Source organism: Canis lupus, chromosome 9 (genome assembly GCF_003254725.2).
Source record: "Canis lupus dingo isolate Sandy chromosome 9, ASM325472v2, whole genome shotgun sequence".
Classification (NCBI taxonomy): domain Eukaryota; kingdom Metazoa; phylum Chordata; class Mammalia; order Carnivora; family Canidae; genus Canis; species Canis lupus.
The window spans coordinates 55,849,065-55,869,713 of NC_064251.1; the positions used below are offsets into that span (position 1 = coordinate 55,849,065).

The window sequence follows — 20,649 nt, forward strand, 5'->3', positions numbered from 1 at the left end:
GAAGAGCCTTTCCCTCAAAGGTGACACTGGCCCTAAGGAAGTCACCCATGAACCCCCCAAGAGCAGGTGCCAAAGGGGTGGAGGGGGGAGAGGTCACTGAGCTTGTGAGTGAAGTGACCAGGCTGACTTGTGACCATCATGTGAGGGTAGATCCTATAGTTTTCTCCTTTTTTCGGATGCAGAAATAAGCTTAGAGAGGTTAAGGTCACCAGGCCACTAAAGGGCAGAGACAGATTTCCAGAGAAGCCCCTGTAGCCAAGCACCCAGCCCCAACACACCCACTCAGACAGCCCAGGGCAGCGGGTGAAGAATAAAGGAGCCAGGGCTGTGATGGAGGAGGACAGAGGGCCCCAGCTGGGAAGTCGGAAAGTGCCAGCTCGACCAAAGCACTGACCAGATGGTACTAACCTGTGCTGGGCACTGGGCACCGGGAGGCCTGACTGCGCCTCCTCACAGCCACACAAGGGTGGGGACTCTGCACCCTCATTCTCTGATGGGGCTAGCAGAGGGCATGCCCCTTTGCCCCAAATCCCAGGGAGCAAGAGGTAGAGCCTGGATAATGGGGGTGGGGGGGCGGGGGGGGTGTTTCGAGGCCTGGCCACTCCTCAGGACCCCAGCACAGCCTGTGGGGTGGGCTAATGCCAAGGGAAGGGGTACAGGAGCGTCCTCCCCTCGGGGGCCGTGACAGAAAGACCTGCAAGAGGATTCCACAGCATACAGGCTCTGCTCTGCCATTGGAGAGCTTGGGCTGGCCCTTGGCTTCCCTGTGCCTGGGTGTCCTCATCTGTACAGTGGAGGTGGTGCTGCTCCCTTGGGGGGCGGGGGGGAGGGCTTCTGGGAGTCTCAGGAGCAGGGCCCACTGCAGGAGTTGGGTGGGCACACCCCAACCCAGTCTGAGGCAGCAGGGGAGCAGGGAGAGTGATCCAGGCTGAGGACATTGCCTGGACAGATGCCCAAGACTCCCGGAGGCTCGGGTTCTAAGACTGCATAAGGTCTGATCATGAGGCAAGATTCTTCCCCCAAAAAACCAATCCTGTGGGAGTGAGGGTGGCCCACTGCGCTTGAGTTGTTACAGGTCTGCTGCTACAGGGCTCACTCTGTATTCTAGGGCCAAAAAGTACTGTTTGGAGTAGACACACTTAGCACAGAGGACCCCAATCAGTGTTACACGGAATGCTGGGGCGGGGGCAGGCAAAGAAACACAGATTTAGTCATTACTCCTGAGGGCATGATGTGTGACCTCACAATCTGCAGGTGTTGGATGGGGACAAGCAAGTGTTCTTTGGTTTCTGGACACCCTGGGAGGTAAGTGTTGGGGACACTCACACTCCTACAAGATCAAGTTTTTCAATCCAACTGTCAGAGTGCCTGGGTGGCTCAGTCAGTTAAGTATCTAACGTTGGCTTAGGTCACGGTCGCAGGGTCCTGGGGTCGAGTCCCACTTGTGCCTTCTATCTCAAATAATAACTTTTAAAAATAAATACAAAAGAAAAATAAACCAACTGTCTGAATGTTATGCCAATGGACACTTCTGTCTTAGAATAAAATTTCTAAGGATAGCATCATGCACTTAGCCAATGGACCCAGAGAACGGCTGGCCCTGAGAGCGAGCAGACCCTGACGTCAAAGATGCAGATGAAGAACTTGGTTTTTGTGGGGGGTTTTGTAAAGTATGAGTGAAAAAGAATGGCTCTAAATAGATCCTGTGCAATATGTTATTAAATTCGAAACTGTTGGGACGCCTGGGTGGCTTAGTAGTTGAGTGTCTGCCTTTGGCTCAGGTCGTGATCCCAGGGTGCTGGCATCAAGTCCCACATCAGGCTCCCTGTATGGAGCCTGCTTCTCCTTTTGTCTATGTCTCTGCCTCTGTGTGTGTGTCTCATGAATAAACAAAATCTAAAAAATAAAAAAATTTTAAACTGTGACCCAATGAATGGGTGAAAATTGTTTACCTAGATCCCCTAAAGGCTTATCCAGGTTAGCACGAGCTTGCTTTGAGCTCTCTTCACTGGGAAAGTGCAGGGCCTGGAGCCTGCCAGGTGAGGGGAGAACCAGACCACCTGGAGCCCCAAACAGGGGGACTCTCCCAAGACAGGTGCTTTGGAAGATGCTGAGGAATGGGCTGAAGGGGGCCAGGCTGGGCTGCGGATGAGGGAGCCACATGTGGAGGCTTTGCTGCCTCCTGGGAGGATCTGGTGTGCCCTGGACTCAGAGCCACCTGGCAGGTGGGAAAAGATAGGTATTTCAAAGATGTTTATCCAGTATGAAGTAGAGTCAGCTAGGATTGGGGACCAGACTGAATGGGACAGGTCAGGCTGCCTGAAGGTGGGAATGGGTGGGGGTTGCTGTCAACAGGGGTGAAGACGTCAAGTCCACTTGGGGCCCAGGGAACCCCCAGGGCTCACCAGACAGCCCCTTTCCTCTCTCCTCCCTGGAAAATCCCTGCTGGATTCTGTCCAGCTTGCTTGTTCCCTTCAGCTGCATCTAGTCGGCTTCATACCTACCTGTTGGGTTCTCGTTTCTTAGCTATTCTATTTTTCACTGTTGATTTATTTTAAAATCTTCCAGATCTCACTTGAGTTTCCTGCCCCCTACAAATGCTTTCAAGTTTGTCTTTTATTTCCTTAAAACAGTAAAACAATTTACTCTGTGCCTGATCATTCCAGTATCGTCCCAGTATGCATGGGTCTGCTCCACTGCCTGCTTTCTTTCTGATGGTTCTCAGTCATGGTGCCTTCTGCACCGGGCCATCTCGGTCTGTATTTTATGCACAGTAATTTAAAAACTACTTATACAGGGGCCCCTGGGTGACTCAGTCAGCTTAGCGTCTGCCTTCGGCTCAGGTCATGATCTCAGGGTCCTGGGACTGAGCCCTGCATTGGGCTCCCTGCTCGGCAGGGAGTCTGCTTCTCCCTCTCCCTCTCCCCTGCTTGTGTGCTCTCTATCAAATAAATAAAACCGTCAAAGAATATGTACACAAGTAACTGAAGTCTCAGATGAAGTTTCCTCCAGACATTTGTTTGCTCTTACCACATACCTGGGGTGAAGTCAACGTAACTGAATGTCAAGGTTCTGCGGACCCAGGGCAGGGATCCAAACCCAAGCTCAAGCTCATGGGAGGACAGAGAGTTCCAAGCTCATGGGAGGACAGAGAGTTCTGATTCACCCTGACCCTGAGGACGTGGCCATTCTGCATCTCCACTTTGTGAACCAAGGAAGTCAACTCCCTACCCTGGGCCAGTCAGTCCTTGGCAGTGACCTGTGCCCATCTCATTCCCACAAGGCCGCCAAACACCCAGCTCAGTCTGCAGCTCTATCTTTCAAAGCAAGACACTGTCTGATTCAACAGGGAGTGGAGGCGACGGAGGCTTAGGAAGGGCACACTGGCCTATCCTCAAGGGCTGAGGGCAGAACCAGAGCCAGCCAGGACCATACCAGGGTCAGGGGGACCTGTAACTGAACTACAGACCATGAGGTCCCCTCAGACACTGGTAGGAAATGTCACAGAGGCTGTTTAAACCCCAGGTGTGCGGGTTGGAAAGTACTAGATGTCTTGGAGATGCTTATGGTTTTATGGTGTTAACCACATCCCTGCCCCTCAGGGTCACAGGTCCCCCATGGCCACCCCTCCCCCACCAGTCTCCTCATGAGCTCAGGCAACAGGTGCTCAAGCTGCCAGAGTTCAAGATTTTATTTTAAAACAATAGTAAACAATTTCATTGATTTTTCTTAAATCAAACCACCTCACACTTGGCTTGTCTCAGGCAAAAAGTACAAAATAAAAATAAGAAAGGAAGGGGAGGAAAATGTAGGGACTGACCAACCTTCCCCAGAAATAGGCCCCTGGTCCTGGCATCTGGAATGGCTTTTGGAGACTGTCTTTAACAAATGAGAAAAGAAAGCACCAAAATATTGTGCTTCAGCAGCAGATTAGGAACCTCCACAAAGAAAAAGGGTTGAGGGGGGAGGGAATACAGGTCCCAAGCAGCCTGGTTCAGTTCTAGAAACTTCCAAGGAGTCTGGAAGCATCTCTTACTCCATTTGAGAGTGACTTAAGAGATTGGGTTCCTTCAGGAGTAGCCGCCCTCCACACTGGACAGTGGGGATCTGTGCACCCATACCCCGGACACAGGCTTAAGGATGCCTCAGCAAGTGCCCAGGCTCTGGGAGGGTGTCGAGAGGACAAGGGAGTGTTCAGAGAGAGGGGAAAGAAGAGGAGGGGTTGGGGAGAGAAGAAGAAGGGAGGGAGGGAGGGGAGGGCAGAGACATTAGGTACCCACAGCTCTGCTCCCCTCACTGGCTCCTGGTTCCTCTGCACTTTGGGTGGAGTTGACAGCTAACTGCTACTGGATGGCAGGACAAAAAAAGAGCTGTAAACAGCCTGGGTTTGCTCACCCACATGTGCAGGCTCTTTTGTCAGAAGGGGACCATTGTCTTGGGGACAGGGGACCAGAGAAAGCCCTTGTGGTGCAGGGTCGATTCGGGGTAGAGCACAATGATAGCAGCCGCCAGATGCGCACTCTCGGGGCTCTGCCCCCCCAGACAAGGAAACACTGAACAAGGTTCTGGAATGGCATTGGTGGCCGGGAGGGCGTGGGGGCGCTCCCCTCCTCCTGGGCCCCCAGGCCACCTCTCTAGCCCAGGGAAAGGCGGTCTGTCCCCTGGGCCAGGGCAAAGGGCCCGGGAAGCTGACCTTGGCCCCTCCTCTGTACGTAGGGCAACCGCGGCCGAGCAGGCAGGCCCTCCTGGCCCCATCTCCAAAAGCCCGTCCGCCTTGACAAAATCAAAAAATAAATAGTGTGTATTTTTCACGCCACCTGGATTTCCTGGCCCTGTGACCAGAGGTGTGAGCCCTCCTCCTCTACACCACGCCCCGGTGCCTACGCCAAGGGCACTTTCCGCCCAGCTAGGGGTGGGCAGCAGCACAGCGAGGGTCTCTGGCCGTGTAGCCCCCTGGCAGCAGGCCCTCCAGGGTCCTGGGCTGAGGGGCTGGCTCGGCCCTTTGGTCCACCTTGTTCGTTAAAATTAAAATAAGAAAAAAAAGGCTCCACTTGGTGACTTGGGTCTGTAGAGGTCTCTGCTTCGTCCCTCTGACTGTCATTCTGTCCATCCTGCAAGGCATCACGCAGGCCAGGTCTGGACTCATCAGTCACTGCAATTTCGTCCCCAGCTTACGCTGTCTGTTCCTACAAAGTGGGGGAGGGGGTGTCAAATGAGGAACTCCTGGAATGCAGTGATCCAGGCACTCAGCTGTGCCTGCCCTAGCCACAGTGCCATCAAAATGGGTGACTGCCTACCCCAGTAGCCCCAGTGATTGACTCAAATGGGGCCAACCAGAGCTCCCTGCCCTGGGACCTGGGATTTGAGACCCAGAGAGGATCAAGGTCTCCACCTGGGCCTGTAACCCACCACGTCTCAGTCCTGGAGTTCAGGAATACAGCCATGAGACTGGGGCAGAGGAGGGCCCAGGATGAGAGACCTGAGACCAGAGGGACCCAGTTGGAATCCAGCTAATTATGGGGATTACAGATTATGGGGATTACCTGCCCAGCATGAGCAGGGTTCTGTTATCATTAATGCGACAACGGACAGGACAGTTCTCCACCTGGAGGTATGCACGCAAAGCCAGAACTGCTGACGGAGGTTATACAGAGGATCTGAGTATCTGGTTGGGGGTATGGCTATATCCTCGATGGGCCCAGAAACCTGAGGCAAGCAGGTATAATCTCCCCCATTTTCTAGAGGGGCTGGCTAAGGTTCAGAAAGAAGAATGAATGGACTTGTCTAGAGTCCCATTTAACATGTAGAAAACTAAGCCCACAGGTCCCACGGGATGTGGCCTCTGCCTCATCCCCTGCTCTGTCCCCTTGTTCCCTGGGCTCCAATCATAGTAGCTTCTGTCTGTCTGGTGGACTCACCAACCTCTGTCCTGTCTTAGATGCTTTGTGGGTGCTGTTCTCTCTGTGGAGAGCTCTCTCCCTGCCCAACCCAACCTCAACAGACCCACTCTTTCTCCAGGCTCAGGTCTACCGCCCACAGGGCAGCTAGCACAACCACCACCCCCTGCCCCCATCAGGATCCTGTCACAAGCTCTCAGGCCCAGGACACTGATCACACAGACAGGTGCTTCATTCCTCATGTCTCCCCTGCCTGCCATGACCGTCTTTCTCTGTGCTACCCGCAAGTGTGCAGCCTGGCACAGAGCACCTGCATGTGGAAATTTTGGTAGATGAAGGCAAGTGGTGGCCAGCCAGGTGGGGCCAGGTGGGGCAGGGCGCCTGGGCCAGCTGGGGCCCTTCCTTCAGTAATGGGATTGCCTGCCCTAACCTCTTCAAATCCCCTTTCCTCACGGATCCAGGGCTTTACTCGTAAGCTCGTTAGGATAATTTGGACCATGATGCAGACACATTTCCCCGATGCTGCGACACCTGGCCCCAGCATTCTTCTCATCAGCATGTCAGGAAACCTCCCAGGCTTGCTCTGGAGCCTGACCTCAACTCAGCTCCGCCTCAGAACCTGGGGAGAAAGCTGGTCTTCCCCAGCCCAGTTGGCACTGCACCCAGGATTTGGGGTGAGGAGAGAGGGAGAGCTGAGTCAGAAGGCTCCAAAGCTCAGCTTTGTCCCGACTTGCTCTGCATCCCTGGGCAGCCCCAACTCCCTGTGCCTCAGTTTTCCCATCTGTAGGAAAGCATCTGGACTAAACAACCCCAAGGGGGGTCCACATACAGACACCCTGAGAATCTCGGCTGCCCAGCTTTCTGGTGTTGGGCCACAGGAGCTAAAACACAGCTCTGGGCCAGACAGCCAGGTTCCCTACCCGGCTCCCACATCCACCATTGGCAAGTCCCAGTCAAGTGATTCCTCCTCTCTTCTCTGACCTTGTTTCTCAACTGTAAAATGGGGCCCAGGGAAGGTTCAATGAGGTAGTACAAGAAAAATGCTTAGGCAAGTGGCTGGCTATTGGGGAGCCCTCCAAAAAGGGGTACAGTGGCCACCGTGGGGTTCTCCCTCACTGAGCCAGGCCCCAGTGTCTCCTGGCCCCTAACTCACCTGGCTTCTGCCCGGGTTACTGTGTACTCAAACCAGAGTACGTTGGGAATGAGGCTCGTGTCTCGGATTAGGAAGAACTCAGAGATAGGCCTGAAGAAACAGACATCCGGAAAGCCAGGACCACATCAGGGCATGAGCCTGTCACCAAGCCAGATTCCCCCACCAGTGCCCAGGGCTGGCAATGCACCCTCCCCCCATTGTTCAGAGAGCCTTTGCCTGGCTTGTGACCCAGGAGCCACTGAGAAACCCAGACATGTCACCTGTGCAACACCCAGGCAGGGGCGCTGCCCCATGGTACGTACAGCTCAGCAGGCCATAGGCTGCTTCCTAAGTCCCTGAAAGCCTAGGTGTGGAGAGGCTGGCCCCTTGGCTTCTGGGCCTGAAGAAACCCCTGGGGGAGGAGGACGCCGAGCAAGCAGGGCCTTCAGCTCATGCCCGCTGGAGGCTGGGACACCAGTGCCCTCCCAGGAAGCTGGAGGCTGGGGGCAGAGGTGGGTGGGGCAGCCACAGGGCCAGGAGGCGGTTACCAGGCTGCTATCCTAGGGAACAGCGGGGTGAGGACCTCCTGGGTGAAGGCGAACCAGGCGACGGCCATGAGGCTCCCAGCAATGCCCCCATAGAGCACCTGGCTCCAGGTGTGGTACAGCAGGTAGACCCTGGGCCAAGGATAGAGGAAGGTTCATGAGACCCAGTGGGCACAGGCCTGCACGATCCCCCTGTGCCCAAGCACTGGCTTCCCAGGGACCTGTGGGTGCACATGGGGAAACACATGCAGAGAGGACAAATTCCTGTGAACACATAGCCTCCGATCTACTTCCAGAAGGAGCTGCTCCTTCCAAACACAGAAGTGAAAGGATGGTTCGGCTGGGATTTGCCTCCCTTCTGTCCAGCCTTCAGCTGAGTCTGTCTGCAAGAAGCTCCTCCAGGACACTGGGAACAGATGGCTGATGTGTGCAGGTGTCCCCAGAACCTTGGGCTTGGCCAGGAGGAGAGAGCAAGGACCAGGCTGGAAGGGGGAGCGGACCTCTAGCCCTTTAACATGAGAGGCCTAGGACCCCCTTCCCAGCTCTGCTCTATACGCTCTGGGACTCGGGTCCATACAGAGGTCCAAACAGGGACCACAAATCCAGCAAGACCCCATGGGCAGGGTGGGGGTAGGGGCTCTCCCTCCCTCCATACCTGCTATAGGAGACTAGAAAGGCCGCGGTGAGGAGACCCAGGGAGAGCACGTGCCTCCACAGCAAGTCCAGGAACCTGGCGTTGTTTGTTTGGTGCATTCTGGGAAAACAGGCCTGTCAGACGGCCTCAGCCCACAGCCTGGAGCCCAGGCCTCCCAAGCAGCCCCTGGTCCCATCCAAATGCTGCCTGGGCAACTTCTCCTTGGCTGCAGCTCCTCCCGCCCCTGAGGGGGGCCAAGCCCCAAGGGTGTCCAAAGAGCTGAGAGTGAGTCCCTGGCAGAGGCCAGCCTGGGCCAAGTCAGGGTCACCCAGATCAGGGGAGAAGCTCACCTTAAATACAGGAAAAGGAAAGAATAGACGGAGAAGAACCACATAAACTGGGAATGGCTGGAGGGCATTCCGTACTTGGTGCCCACTGCCATGTGGGGGCCTAGGAGAGAGAACAGAGCAAGATGGGAGGATGCAGGCCTCCCAGTGACATCCCGACCAGTGGCACCCCCTGGACCCTGCAGCCCAGGACCTACCTCCACAGGGCCGTGGCTCCTGGATGACGTGTTTGATCAGCCAGTTGACCCCCTCGTTCAGTGCCAGGCCCCCGAGGAATGAAATCTGCCAGGAAGATGTGCTGTCACCCGGGCCTCTGTGTGCCTGCTGGCTGCCACCCACGCCCAAAGACTGTGGCATCTGACTGAACTTCCCAGCCCAACCAGTAAACACCCCGGAACCAGCCAGGAAGCACCACAAACTTCAAGAAAGGTGGAGACAGGGCAGGGAAAGGAAAGCATCCAGGATGAAACGGTGCAATGCCCCCTCCCTGGTGGGGGGGAATTGGAGGAGCAGTGGAGGGACAGCCAGGGATGTATTCACTCACCGTATGTAGCTCCCGCTTGAATATGATGAGGGTCACGAAACCAACAATGACGAACACAGGGCTGAGGCTCAGGTAGGCAAGGAGGTGGCCAGAGAGATCACCTTGGGTGAGTAGGGGGGTGGTGGGGGGGCACAGGGAAACAAGATAAGGACAGAGCACAGCAATCCGAAGAGGGGCTAGCACCTAGCAGGTCAAGTGGGGCCTGAGCCAGAAAGGAAGGCCCAGAGGGCAGACCAGACAGCTGTGGATGCCTTAGTCTACAGGTGACCATACCAATTCAGCCATGGGCTGAGCCCTGATATTCATGGATCATAAGGTTTTTTTGTTTGTTTTTTGTTTTCATAGATCATAAGTTTTAAGCTGCCTTCACTGGCCTCATTCTGTAAATGAAGAAACTGAGTCCCACAGGGGCTGTGTGACTTGTCCGAAGTCACACAGCTAGAAAGAAGTGAAGTCTGGCCTAAAATCCAAGTGGCTTACTCTGGCCTAGTCCAGATAGTAAACCCATCACCCTGCCAAAGCAGGAATTTGAATCTGGCTTGGTCTGACTTTAGAGGCCAGGCCCTGTACCAGGAGGCATCCCAGGGCACATGGGTGCCTCTGGAGCACAGTGCTGTGCTGAGGCTGCCCCAGCCAAGCTCTGGGCCTCCAACAGAACCCAGGAGTCTCTGGACACCACAGAGTCTGACAGCGACCAAGTGAGGGGAGGCTGCTTTGCCCAACAGGCAGCCTCTCATTGGCAAGAAATTGGCTACCTACTACCTGCTTTTTACCCTCCTAACAGGCCCGGAAAGGAGGCTGTGCAGGGACCAGGAGCCCCTCTGAGAGCTGAGGACACTGAAGCCTCTTCAGTAAGGACACGTTCCCTCTTGGTTAAGGGCAGGGCTGACACTGAGTCCAAAGACTGCCTCCACCCTTAAGAGACAGGGCAGCTGCGTGGCCGCTCTAGGGTCAGAGGGCATGCATGGCTCATGGTTCAGCTCCTGTGCCAGTGAAAAGGGGCTATTAGCACTCAAGTCCTACAACTGTGGGAGCTTGGATGCGGCAAGGCCAGCTCAGCTCCTGACAGCCAGGACGCTTCCACGTTGGGAGAGCTCAGCATGGGAAATGGCCCACACCACCAGCCTGGCCTCACACAGGCAGCAGGAAGGTGCCCACGCAGGGCTAAGTCCAGATTCCAGGCTGAAGAGATGGTCACATACCTGGCTTTACTCACATCTACCCACAGTAGGACTGGCTGAGAACCTGCATGGGGGAAGGGGCCAGCAACCTAGGTTCAAGTGCCACTGCTGCCCCAGGCCCACTGGCTAGGTGACACTGGGTGAGACCTTTCCCTTTCCTAGTCCTCAGTCTCCTCATCCACATGATGGCCTGGCCCCTTTCAGCTCTAAGATTCTGGGGCTTTTGGCTGCCCAGCTAATGTTCTGAGCACTGGGTTGTGAGGACAGGGAGAAGCTGGTGCCCCCAAACCTTGGGCCATCTCCATGGCCTGTCCCATAACCAGCGCTACCCTTGGGCCTTCCTGCAGATGCTGTAGAGGCTCTGGCCTCTCCACTCTCTAATCTAAGTCCCTCCATGGCTCCCTCTGCCCTTGGGATGAGTCCTACCCCAGGCCAGCTCATCAGGTCCTGCACAGTTCTGGCCCTGCTTCCTTCCCACCTTTGCTCCAGTCCCCAGGAACAGAACTCTAGTTCCCTGAATGCTCCCTGCCCTGTCCCACTTCTGGACTTTGCACACACAGGCTTCCCCAACTGAGATGCTGTCTGGGTTAATGCAACATAAATTAAGTAGCCACCACAGTGGCAAAAAAAAAGACATATTCCTAGCATTACAGAGCTCTCAGTCTGTGGTGGAATCTATAACCAGGGCATCGCTAATGATGCACTCATTATATGTGGCTATAGGGCCGGTATCTTTCTCTCCCTCTACACAGCAGGCTCCAGGAGAGCTGGGACGGGGTCCCTACACCCTGCTCAATCTCCCAAGCCCAGCCCAACACCTGGCACTCAACTAGGCTTAAAAACAATGCTAAAAACAAACAAACAAACAATGCTACATGAGTAAAGAAGGGAGGAAGCAAGGATTGGTGTAGTGAGGGTACAAAAGGGGCCACAGAAGAGTTAGCAGGTGACTCGACCTTGAACAAGGCCCCCAGGTTCACCCAGGCTCCTCCTCCAGGTACTCACAGTCCCTGCAAAGAGCCCCATGTCACACCCTGTGTCATGCTGCTCACAAATGCCAGGTTCCTTCTTCTGGTTTGTGAGCACTCAGAGAAACAAAGCTACTCTGAGGCCAGGGAGAGGAAGTCTTAAAATGCTGAGGCGTTCCAATCCCTTCCCCTCTTCAGCCCTTGGTTTCCCTCCTGTAAAGTGGGGTTTTTTGTTTGTTTTGGTTTTTTTTTTACAGTCCATAAGGCAGGGAATGTACGGGCCTGTTCACCATTCTAAACCCTGAGCTAGCCCAGGGCCTAGCACTCAGGAGGTGCTCATTGAACGAATGATGCATAAATGGTGGGCAGGCGGGCAGGCAGGGTGAAGGCCTGGCAGGGCTGCCCCACCCCCTGCATAACCCAGAACACCTAGGGTCAAAGTTCCCTGGCATCTCTGTGCCAGAAAGCAGCGTGAACAGGCCCGTTCTGGGGCAACCAGGGCTCAGTGAGGGGCCCCCAGGCTCACCCAACACTCAACCATCCTACCCTGGGAGGGTGAGGTGGGCCTGAGATGGTCCTTGAAAGGTGAGCTAATATTCACCGCAGTTACATACTGAATGCTTACTGTGTGCCAGGCATCGCACTCAGCATTTCTCATACCACCTGTAATCTGTTTCTCACATCAACACTAGAAGGAAGGCACTGTTGTGATCATCCCACTTTAGAGATGAACCAACTGAGGAACAGAGAGGTGAAGTCACTTGCACCAGGCCTCAGCCTCAACTGGAGCCCAGGCACCTCTGACCCTAAGGCCCGAGCTCTCACCACTCTACTAGCCTCCAGAACGGTTGCTAAAGGACCTCTCAGCCGGAAAAACCTGCACTTCTAGAGATGTGTCTGATTGGGAAACTCCAAAAGTCAGATGCTAGGGGCTGCCAGTCCCCTGACCTGGCCCCCTCTGTTGTGGAGCAGGTCCCCGCTCAGGGCGTGGCACAAGTACTCTAACAACGAGTAGCTGCCCGGCCTCGGTTTGCACACTCCCAGCAGTGGGGAGCTCTTTGCAGCCCAAAGCCGCTGTCTGAAGGAAAGAGGCACTCCCTGCACGCCTAGGAGGGAGCCTGGCCTCTCGGCCTCCAGGGCCCCAGAGAAGAAGGGCTCGGGTCCAGGCCAGTCATCCCTTGCCGCCTCACGCAGACCCCAGCCCCATTACAGCCCACCCGCGTTCCCGGACCCGGGAGGCGGCCCGGCCGCGCAGCCGCAGAGTGCGCGAGCGAGCCGCTCACAATTTCGCCCAGCTCATCGCCGCACCATTGCGCCTGCGCGGCGCGCGCGCCGGCCGAGCCCCTCCAAGGCTCACTATTTGACAGTTCCCACCCCGGCCCCCCGGCGCCCCCCCCCCGCGGGCTGGCGCGGGCCGGAGCGCCCGGGGCTGACAGGCCAGCCCCAGGAGGGCGTCCTCCGAGACGGGGCCGCCTTTTACCTGTAGGATATTCGACGTGGGTGAGGGTCACCGGCCGCCATGAAGCGGGGAGCGAGCACTGTCCGTCCGCTGCCATCTTACCCGGAGACCGGGCTTCGCCGAGTAGCCAATGGGGAGCCAGGGGGGCGGTGGTCCTGACCTATCACGCCGGGGAGGCGCCGCGTGCCCAATCGGAGGCCGATCCAGGTAGCGGCGCAGCCATTTAGCGTGCGGGCCCTGAGGCTGACCCGAGCGGCGAATCAGAGAGCGGGGCCCCGGAGCACGCGAGCCGACCGCGCCGGCGCCCAATCCGGGGCGAGCGCAGGTAGGAGCCTGGCCAATCGGAGGGGAGGAGGGTTCCAGCGCACCACGGAGACCAGAGCAGCCAGTCACAAGGTGAAGCGGGCTCGCGGCGTGAGCGGGACAGGCCAATCCGGCGCTAGCTTGGGGGGCGTGTTGAAGTTTGGTGGGAGCTTTGGTTTGCCTGGGACCTGCGCGGAGTGGACGCGGCCTCTGCGGGGCCCCCGGCCCTACGCGGTCGGCGGGAGTTGGGCTCCGGTCAGAACGCACGTTCGGGTCTGAGCCGACCCACCTTTAGTTATGAGCAAACTGCGGCCAAAGACCGGTCGTTGACCGACCCGCGCCCCTTGTGTTAAGGTGTGTGGGGTGGAGGAGGGACTCCCGGAGGGGCGGGGTGGGGACAGTCGGCGCCCTCAGTGCTTTGCGGAGTGGAGGGCGGCCTGACTGAAGTTGGGACAGACTCCCTCCTTCTTTCCTTCAGTTCATTCATTCAGATGTTTTGATTCAGTCACGTTTATTTTGCTTTGGGCATCTTGGGAGTGTTTTAAAGGAGAAGCCTGTTTGCCACCTACACCTCAGTTTCCCGGAAACATTCCTCCCAGTGGCCGCAGGGCCCTGCGTAAACAGCCACACCTTCCCACCCACCTCCCCGCCTCCTGCCGCCGCTGTCCCCGCGGCTAGATTGAATTACTCAGTCCAGCCAAGATGCCCTGCCTGCAACGCCTCTCCGCTCCTGTCCCGCTTGGCCTCGCCAAGTCTAGCTCGGGTGTCTTTTCTCACCTAGAATCTGTTTCCATGGCCAGGTGAGAGGCCTCCCCTGGGTTCCCAGTTGCATCTCTTCTTCTTCTCTTTTTTAAGACTTTATTTATTTATTCATGACAGACGCAGAGAGAGGCAGAGACAGAGGCAGAGGGAGAAGCAGGCTCTGGATGGGAGACTCCCTCCCAGAACCCCGGGATCACCACCTGAGGCAAGGGCAGGTGCTGAACCACTGAGCCACCCAGGTGCCTCTGCATCTCCTCCTCCTCCTCCACTTCTTCTTCCTTCTTCCTTCTTCCTTTTTCTTTTTAAGATTTATTTATTTATTCATGATAGACATAGAGAGAGAGGGGGGCAGAGACACAGGCAGAGGGAGAAGCAGGCTCCATGCAGGGAGCCCGATGTGGGACTCGATCCCGGGACTCCAGGATCGCGCCCTGGGCCAAAGGCAGGCGCCAAACTGCCGAGCCACCCAGGGATCCCCTGCATCTCCTCTTCTACCTCTGCACTGGCTACAGCGGACTGTTACTGGTTCCTTATCTGTCTCCCAATAAGCAGTCTCCCATGCAGCACCAAGAGCAGCTTGTAGAAGTGCAGGTTCCTGGGCCCCACTGTGGCCTAGCTTGATCCAGTAGATCTGGGTTGGAGCCGTGGAGTCTGCATTCCTACGTGCTCTGAGGGTTCTGACGCAAGTAGGTCCAGCCATGCAGAGAAGCCTGGGCAACATGAAGGCAGGGCCTGTTACATATTTGAGCCTGGCCCAGACCAGTGCTAGCACAAGTACCTGATAAACAGCGTAAGTTCTTTTGAGAAGTGAGAATAAAGCAGAAGTTTTCACCGACCAGAGCGGCTCACTCTGCCACAACCATGGGAGCCACAGGTGGCAGTGCAGATGGTGGTGACTCAACCCACCAGCAAGCCAGGAGGGCCCCAGGCCCTCCCAACTGTACTCAGCAACCACCCAGCCCAGCCTGGACTTGTCTGGATCAGCTGACCCCATCTCATTGTCACCTGCCCTCAGCTCCCTCAGGCACTGCCATTATTAGCCTGTGAGAAGCAGGAGGTGTGAGGATTGGCTGTGAGTTTCCCAGAATAATTCCCTGGCACAGGGCAGCCATCCTGACCCGGGCTGCTTTGCCCCTCCTTGGTTGGCAACCATTTTACTGATGAGCAAATAGGCCTAGCGATGCAGAGCCCTGAAACCCAGGCCTGACTCCAGAGTCCTCTCACCCCAGGGAGAGTGTTCTGGAGGAAGACACAGGGACAAGGAACTATAAAATGAGAGGGTGAGGGACGCCTGGGTGGCTCAGCGGTTTAGCGCCACCTTCAGTCCAGGGCGTGATCCTGCAGTCCCAGGATGGAGTCCCACATCAGGCTCCTTGCATGGAGCCTGCTTCTCCCTCTCTGTGTCTCTCATGAATAAATAAATAAAACCTTAAACAAAAAAAAACAAACGAGAGGGTGTTATCCAGACTGGCATTTTCCTGGCAAAGGGAACAGCATAAGCAAGTGTCCTGACCCTGGTGTGTGGCTGGGTGGAAAGGGCAAGAGAGAAGGAGGGGGACAGCTGCTGGGGAAGGGGGCTGGCAGAGGCCTATCCACCCCAAACTTTGAGGGTCACCAGCAGTGGTGGGGACAGAGCAGAGCTCTGAAGGGTGGGTAAGATTTTATTTATTTATTTATTTATTTATTTATTTATTTGACAGAGAGAGAGAGAAAGAGAATGAACACAAGCAGGGGAGAGGGGCAGAGGGAGAGGGAAAGGCAGGCTCCCTGCTGAGCCCCAACATGGGGCTCAATTCCAGGACTCTGGGATCATGACCTGAGCCAAAGGCAGACACTTAACTGACCAAGCCACCTAAGCACCCAGGGCTTTACTTCTTAAAAAAATAAAATAAGATATAACATTCACATAGGAAATTCCAGAAATCAGATGTATACAATTTGATGAAGTTTCACAAACTAAACACATCTGTGTAAGCAGCCCTCAGACCAAGAACCAGGGGCCCAGGAGCCCCATACCCTGAGTCACCCCAGGGTGACCACCATCCCAATTTCTAACACCATCCATTGAATTTCATACTTTCTGTAAGCAGAATCCTACCGTAGGTACTTTTTGCATGGAGCTTCTTCCACAAGCATTGGTTTGCGAGATTTATCCATGCTGTGGCCCCTTGTTCTCATTTTTTCACTCTCACTGTGCAGCATTCCATGGTGTGAACACATCACACCCTGCACTTTATTTTCCATTCGACTCTCGATGGACATTTGGGGTGTCTCTAGAGTTCGGGGGTTATGAACAGTGCTGCTCAGAACACCCTCGCGCATACCTTGGGTGTACCAGTTAGGCCATTTCTGATGGAGACGTGCCTGGAATCATGGCAGGGTCCCAGAGGTGGCAGAGATGACAGGTCCAAACTGCCAAGTGAACGAGGGGCTGGGGACTGCAGATGTGCACGCTGCAAGGAGACCCCCAGGAGGCTGTGGGAGCCATCTGCCTCCTCCCTGAGCTGAGAGGTAGACCAGAAGTTCCTTGGTATCGCTCTGAGCAAACTAGGAGGTGCTCCAGTCTTAGTCACTTGCACTATCATCAATCACTACACCCTGCAAGGCAGCCCTGAATGCTTTCAGTTTATATCTGAGGACAGTGAGGCTCTTGACTGTCCCCCCACCCCCATTTGCCAGGTCACTGGGCTAGTGTGTGGCAGAGGCAGGATTCAAATCCAAGTCTGCCTGATGGGCAGGTGCAGGTTCTGAGCCAGCCTGCATCCCGTGAGCCCAACTGCTGCCTTCCTCTTCCCACTTGCCCCAAGGAGTCCTGGGATAAGTCCTGAGCTCCAGGCTTTTCCAGAGCCCCCAGCTGTGCCAGGCAGGGCTGGCCTTTTACTCACTGTGGCCTTTCCTCCAGTGGGGAGTTCACAGACAGGGCAGCCCTCACCTGGACTCGTTTGTGCTCAGAGTCCTTTAGGAAACTCCCTGTCTCTGGGCCTGTTTCCTCAAAACATGTCTGCTGCTGCCCTTTACATGTGGTTCATTCGTTCACTTTTGAAACTGAGTTCCCAGGTAGTGCAGGCCCAGGAAGGGGAGTCAGGGCTGAAGAGTGAACGTGACCAGTGGTGTGCCACCCTCAGGGAACTCATTCCAATAGAGGCTATGGCATCCTGAAGATGCCAGTTTATTTTTTTTTTAAGATTTTATTTATTCATGAGACACACATACACAGAGAGAGAGAGAGAGAGAGGCAGAGACACAGGCAGAGGGAGAAGCAGGCTCCATGCAGGGAGCCCATCGTTGGACTCGATCCCGGGTCTCCAGGATCAGGCCCTGGGCTGAAGGCGGTGCAAAACCGCTGAGCCACCAGGGCTGCCCCTTTAGATGCCAGTTTAGAAACACAAATTGTCTTGAGGCACCTGGCTGGCTTAGTTGGTAGAGCATGTGACTCTTGATCTTGGGGTCATGAGTTCAAGCCCCACGTGTGGTGTAGAGATAACTAAAATTAAAAAAAAAAAAAAAAAAGACCAATGGCCTCAAACTAGAAGTGACATTTTGGTTTCAAATTCTCTGGGAGAGGGGGATCCCTGGGTGGTGCAGCGGTTTGGCGCCTGCCTTTGGCCCAGGGCACGATCCTGGAGACCCGGGATCGAATCCCACGTCGGGCTCCCAGTGCATGGAGCCTGCTTCTCCCTCTGCCTGTATCTCTGCCTCTCTCTCTCTCTCTGTGACTATCATAAATAAATAAAAAATTAAAAAAAAAAATTCTCTGGGAGAGGGCAGCCCGGGTGGCTCAGCGGTTTAGCGCCACCTTCAGCCCAGGGCCTGATCCTGGAGACCTGGGATCGAGTCCCACATCAGGCTCCCTGCATGGAGCCTGCTTCTCCCTCTGCCTGTGTCTCTGCCTCTGTGTGTGTGTGTGTGTGTGTGTGTGTCTCATGAATAAATAATAAAATTTTAAAAACAAAAGATAACAAAATCTCTGGGAGAGGGTGCCTGGGTGGCTCAGTGGTTGAGCATCTCCCTTTGGCTCGTGTCATGATCCTGGGGTCCTGGGATCGAGTCCCACATTAGGCTCCCCACAGGGAGCCTGCTTCTCCCTCTGCCTATGTCTCGGCCCCTCTCATTAATAAATAAAATCTTAAAAAAAAAAAACCCTCTGAGAAGAGCCATTTATTGTCTATCTCCTAGAACAGAAGATTCTAGAAGCCAGGGTCTGGAGTTATAAGCACCATCGTGTCAAGTCCTCAAGACAAATTGTCTGGCTCATCCCTTGTGCTGGTGGCATTTTTTTATTTCCATGGTGGAAATTCTCTCTCCTGTGGCCCCTGTCAAGCTACCATTGTAATGTTCCTGAACAGAGTGGAGAAGAGCTACACAGGCAGCTCTCACACCTGCCACTGCTGGTGCTGTGCCTGGAGCAGTGCTTGGTACACAGCAGGTGCACAATAGATCCTTGGTGAACAAATTAATGTTCTGTCACATTTGTAGGAACATGCTAGGAGCTATTTATATTGTAATTCAAACTACTGTTTATTGAGCACTTGGTGTGAACCAGAAAGGACTTTAAGATCTGACCCTCCACAACCCTCCTCAGGCTGTGTGAGGATGGATCTCATGTAATAGAAGCCCTGAGGCTCATCATGACCTGATGTAAATACAGAGGACTCTGAGGTGAACAGAAGGTGTGGATATGGATGTCAGGATGGGTTCAAGAGACCTGGGCTGCCATGGACTCACTGCACACACTAAGGTGGTCACCCCTCCCCTTGCAATCTCCCCTTTGATCAACAAGGGGGTTGGAATCAGCTACTGCTGTGTAACAAGCCAGGCCAAAATGTAGTGCCTTAAAACCATCACCATTTTATGGCTCAAGATTGGCAAATTTAGCTGGGCAGTTCTTCTGGGTCACTCTGGGCCTGTATGGTCCAAGCAGTCTCCTCCAAGTCTGAAAGTTAGCTGGGGCTGTTGGTCAGGGTGCCCACGCTCTCCTCCATATGGCCTCCCAAACCACGGACCCCAGTTTCCTTCATGGCAGCAGCTACATTCCAAGAGGGAAGTCCCAAAGCTACGGGGCTCAAGCCTCTGCTTGCATCACGTTACTCTTGTCCCACTGGCCAAAGCAGTTCATGCAGCCAAGCCCAGAGCTGATATGGGCGAGGCCCATACGAGGACACAGATCCCAAGAGGCATGGTTTGTGGGGCCATGATTCTGACAGTCCACCATCTGCCACAGAATGGGCCAGGGTTCCCCTCGGCCTTCCCAGCTCTGGCCTCTGGGATTCTGAGCTTCCTGGGACATCTTACACTGGGAAGGAAGTGCCCAAAAACTGATTGGGGCCGGGGCCACGGGGTCGGCGGGCGGGGGTGGGGGGGGGGTGGGGGGGTTGTCAAAAAGACCTAGGAGCCAGCTCAAAGGGCCTCCCGCTGGTCAATTTTGTGACCGTTTGAGTATCAGAATGATTGCAAGCAACTGTAAATTATCAAATAAATCAAAATGAGTGAATCCATTCTGGTGTTCAAAAAAGAAGGCGGAAAACTCACTGCAGAATGCAATTCAGCAATTGGAAAATAAAATACCGAGACATGCCGTAAAATGGATGTGATCTCAAAAATACTTTTCTAGGGGTACCTGGGAGGCTCAGCGGTTGAGCATCTGCTTTTGGCTCAGGGCATGATCCCAGAGTTCCAGGATTGAGTCCCACATCCGGCTCCCTTTGAGGAGCCTGCTTCTCCCTCTGCCTGTCTCTGCCTTCTCTCTGTGTCTCTCATGAATAAATAAAATCTTTAAAAATATATTTTTCTACATAAAGAAGCTAAGCACAAAAGACCACATATTTATGATTCCATTTATAGGAGGTGTCCAGAAAAGGCAGGTTGAGAGAGAAAATAAATGGGTGAGGCCCTGGGGGCTGGGGAATTTACTGCGAATGGGCACATGGGGTCTTTCTAGGGTGACGAGACTCTTTCTAAAATGATACTGTGCTTACAGTTGCCCACCTCTGTAAATTTACTTTAAAAAAAAATCATCAAAGTTGGGGTGCCTGGGTGGCTCAGGCAGTTGAATGTCTGACTCTTGATCTCAGCTCAGGTCTTGATCTCGGGGTCATGAGTTCGAGCCCCGTGTTGGAGTCCATGCGGGATGTGGAACCTACTTAAGAAAAATGTTTTTAAATATAAAAAAATAAAAATAAAATATTGTTAAAGCAAGTGTACTTTATGGCATACAAATTGTACCTTAATATAACTGTTGAATGAAAACTTATCTGCCCGCATTGGAGGTAAGATCAAAAAGAGAATAAAAGCATTTGTCCTCTTCAGGTGGAGCTGAAAGCTACCTCCAGTTGATCAGAAGAAGATGTTTTTCAGATTCCAAGCAGATACTACAGTAACCAGTAATTCTTCCCTCGGCATGATTATGGCGTTGTGGTTCTGTCAGAAAGCTACCTTCTTTAAGATCTGCCTGTTCAAGTGTTTGGGGGTGAAGGGAGTACATGTCTGACACTCTGAGATATTTTACCTAAGAAATATTTATAAGAAGTAAATTTGGCAAAATGTACATTAATGACTCAAGGTGTTGGTTTGATGGGCGTCCTCTCTAGGGTTTTCCTTTTAATTTTGCTGTACATTTAAAATTTTCAGGGGCATGTGGATGGCTCAGCTGGCTAAACGTCTGCCTTTTCTGCTCAGGTCATGATCCCGGCGTCCCAGGAGAGCCCCATGTGCTCAGCGGGGAGTCTGCTTCTCCCTCTGACCCCCATCTTGTGCTCCTTCTCAAATAAATACACTTTTGGGGGAAGATTTTATTTATTTATTCATGAAAGACACACAGAGAGAGGCAGAGACACAGGCAGGGGGAGAAGCAGGCTCCATGCAGGGAGCCCGTCGTCAG

General features: G+C 54.3%; 1 protein-coding gene and 1 long non-coding RNA gene across 3 annotated transcripts; one reads left to right on the forward strand and one right to left on the reverse strand.

The window, feature by feature from the left end:
• Positions 1-3,676: 3,676 nt before the first annotated feature.
• On the reverse strand, positions 3,677-12,856 carry DOLPP1 (dolichyldiphosphatase 1). Of its 2 annotated transcripts, none has more exons than XM_025475422.3 (8): positions 12,729-12,856; positions 9,100-9,200; positions 8,753-8,837; positions 8,559-8,658; positions 8,230-8,328; positions 7,578-7,706; positions 7,051-7,140; positions 3,677-5,186 (listed from the first exon to the last, which is right to left on the reverse strand). In XM_025475422.3, exons 1-8 carry the CDS (start codon positions 12,802-12,804, stop codon positions 5,150-5,152), a joined length of 717 nt encoding a protein of 238 aa, XP_025331207.1. In that variant the 5' UTR covers positions 12,805-12,856; the 3' UTR covers positions 3,677-5,149. The 2 variants fall into 2 exon arrangements, with proteins under 2 accessions (XP_025331207.1, XP_025331206.1); XM_025475421.3 differs by having other exon boundaries at positions 8,753-8,879.
• Positions 12,853-20,316, forward strand: LOC112677297 (uncharacterized). Its single transcript, XR_003146954.3, has 2 exons — positions 12,853-13,103; positions 20,079-20,316. It is a non-coding gene; the product is annotated as an uncharacterized LOC112677297 (long non-coding RNA).
• The last annotated feature ends 333 nt before the right edge of the window (positions 20,317-20,649 follow it).

Excerpts from the sequence above, each read along its gene's own strand:
- DOLPP1 (XM_025475421.3), bottom strand. The coding sequence starts at position 12,804 with ATGGCAGCGGACGGACAGTGCTCGCTCCCCGCTTCATGGCGGCCGGTG. Across the intron at positions 8,659-8,752 it reads GGAGCCACGGCCCTGTGGAG|GCCCCCACATGGCAGTGGGC; the intron begins GTAGGTCCTGGG and ends TCTCTCTCCTAG. Across the intron at positions 5,187-7,050 it reads GTAACCCGGGCAGAAGCCAG|GAACAGACAGCGTAAGCTGG; the intron begins GTGAGTTAGGGG and ends CCCACTTTGTAG.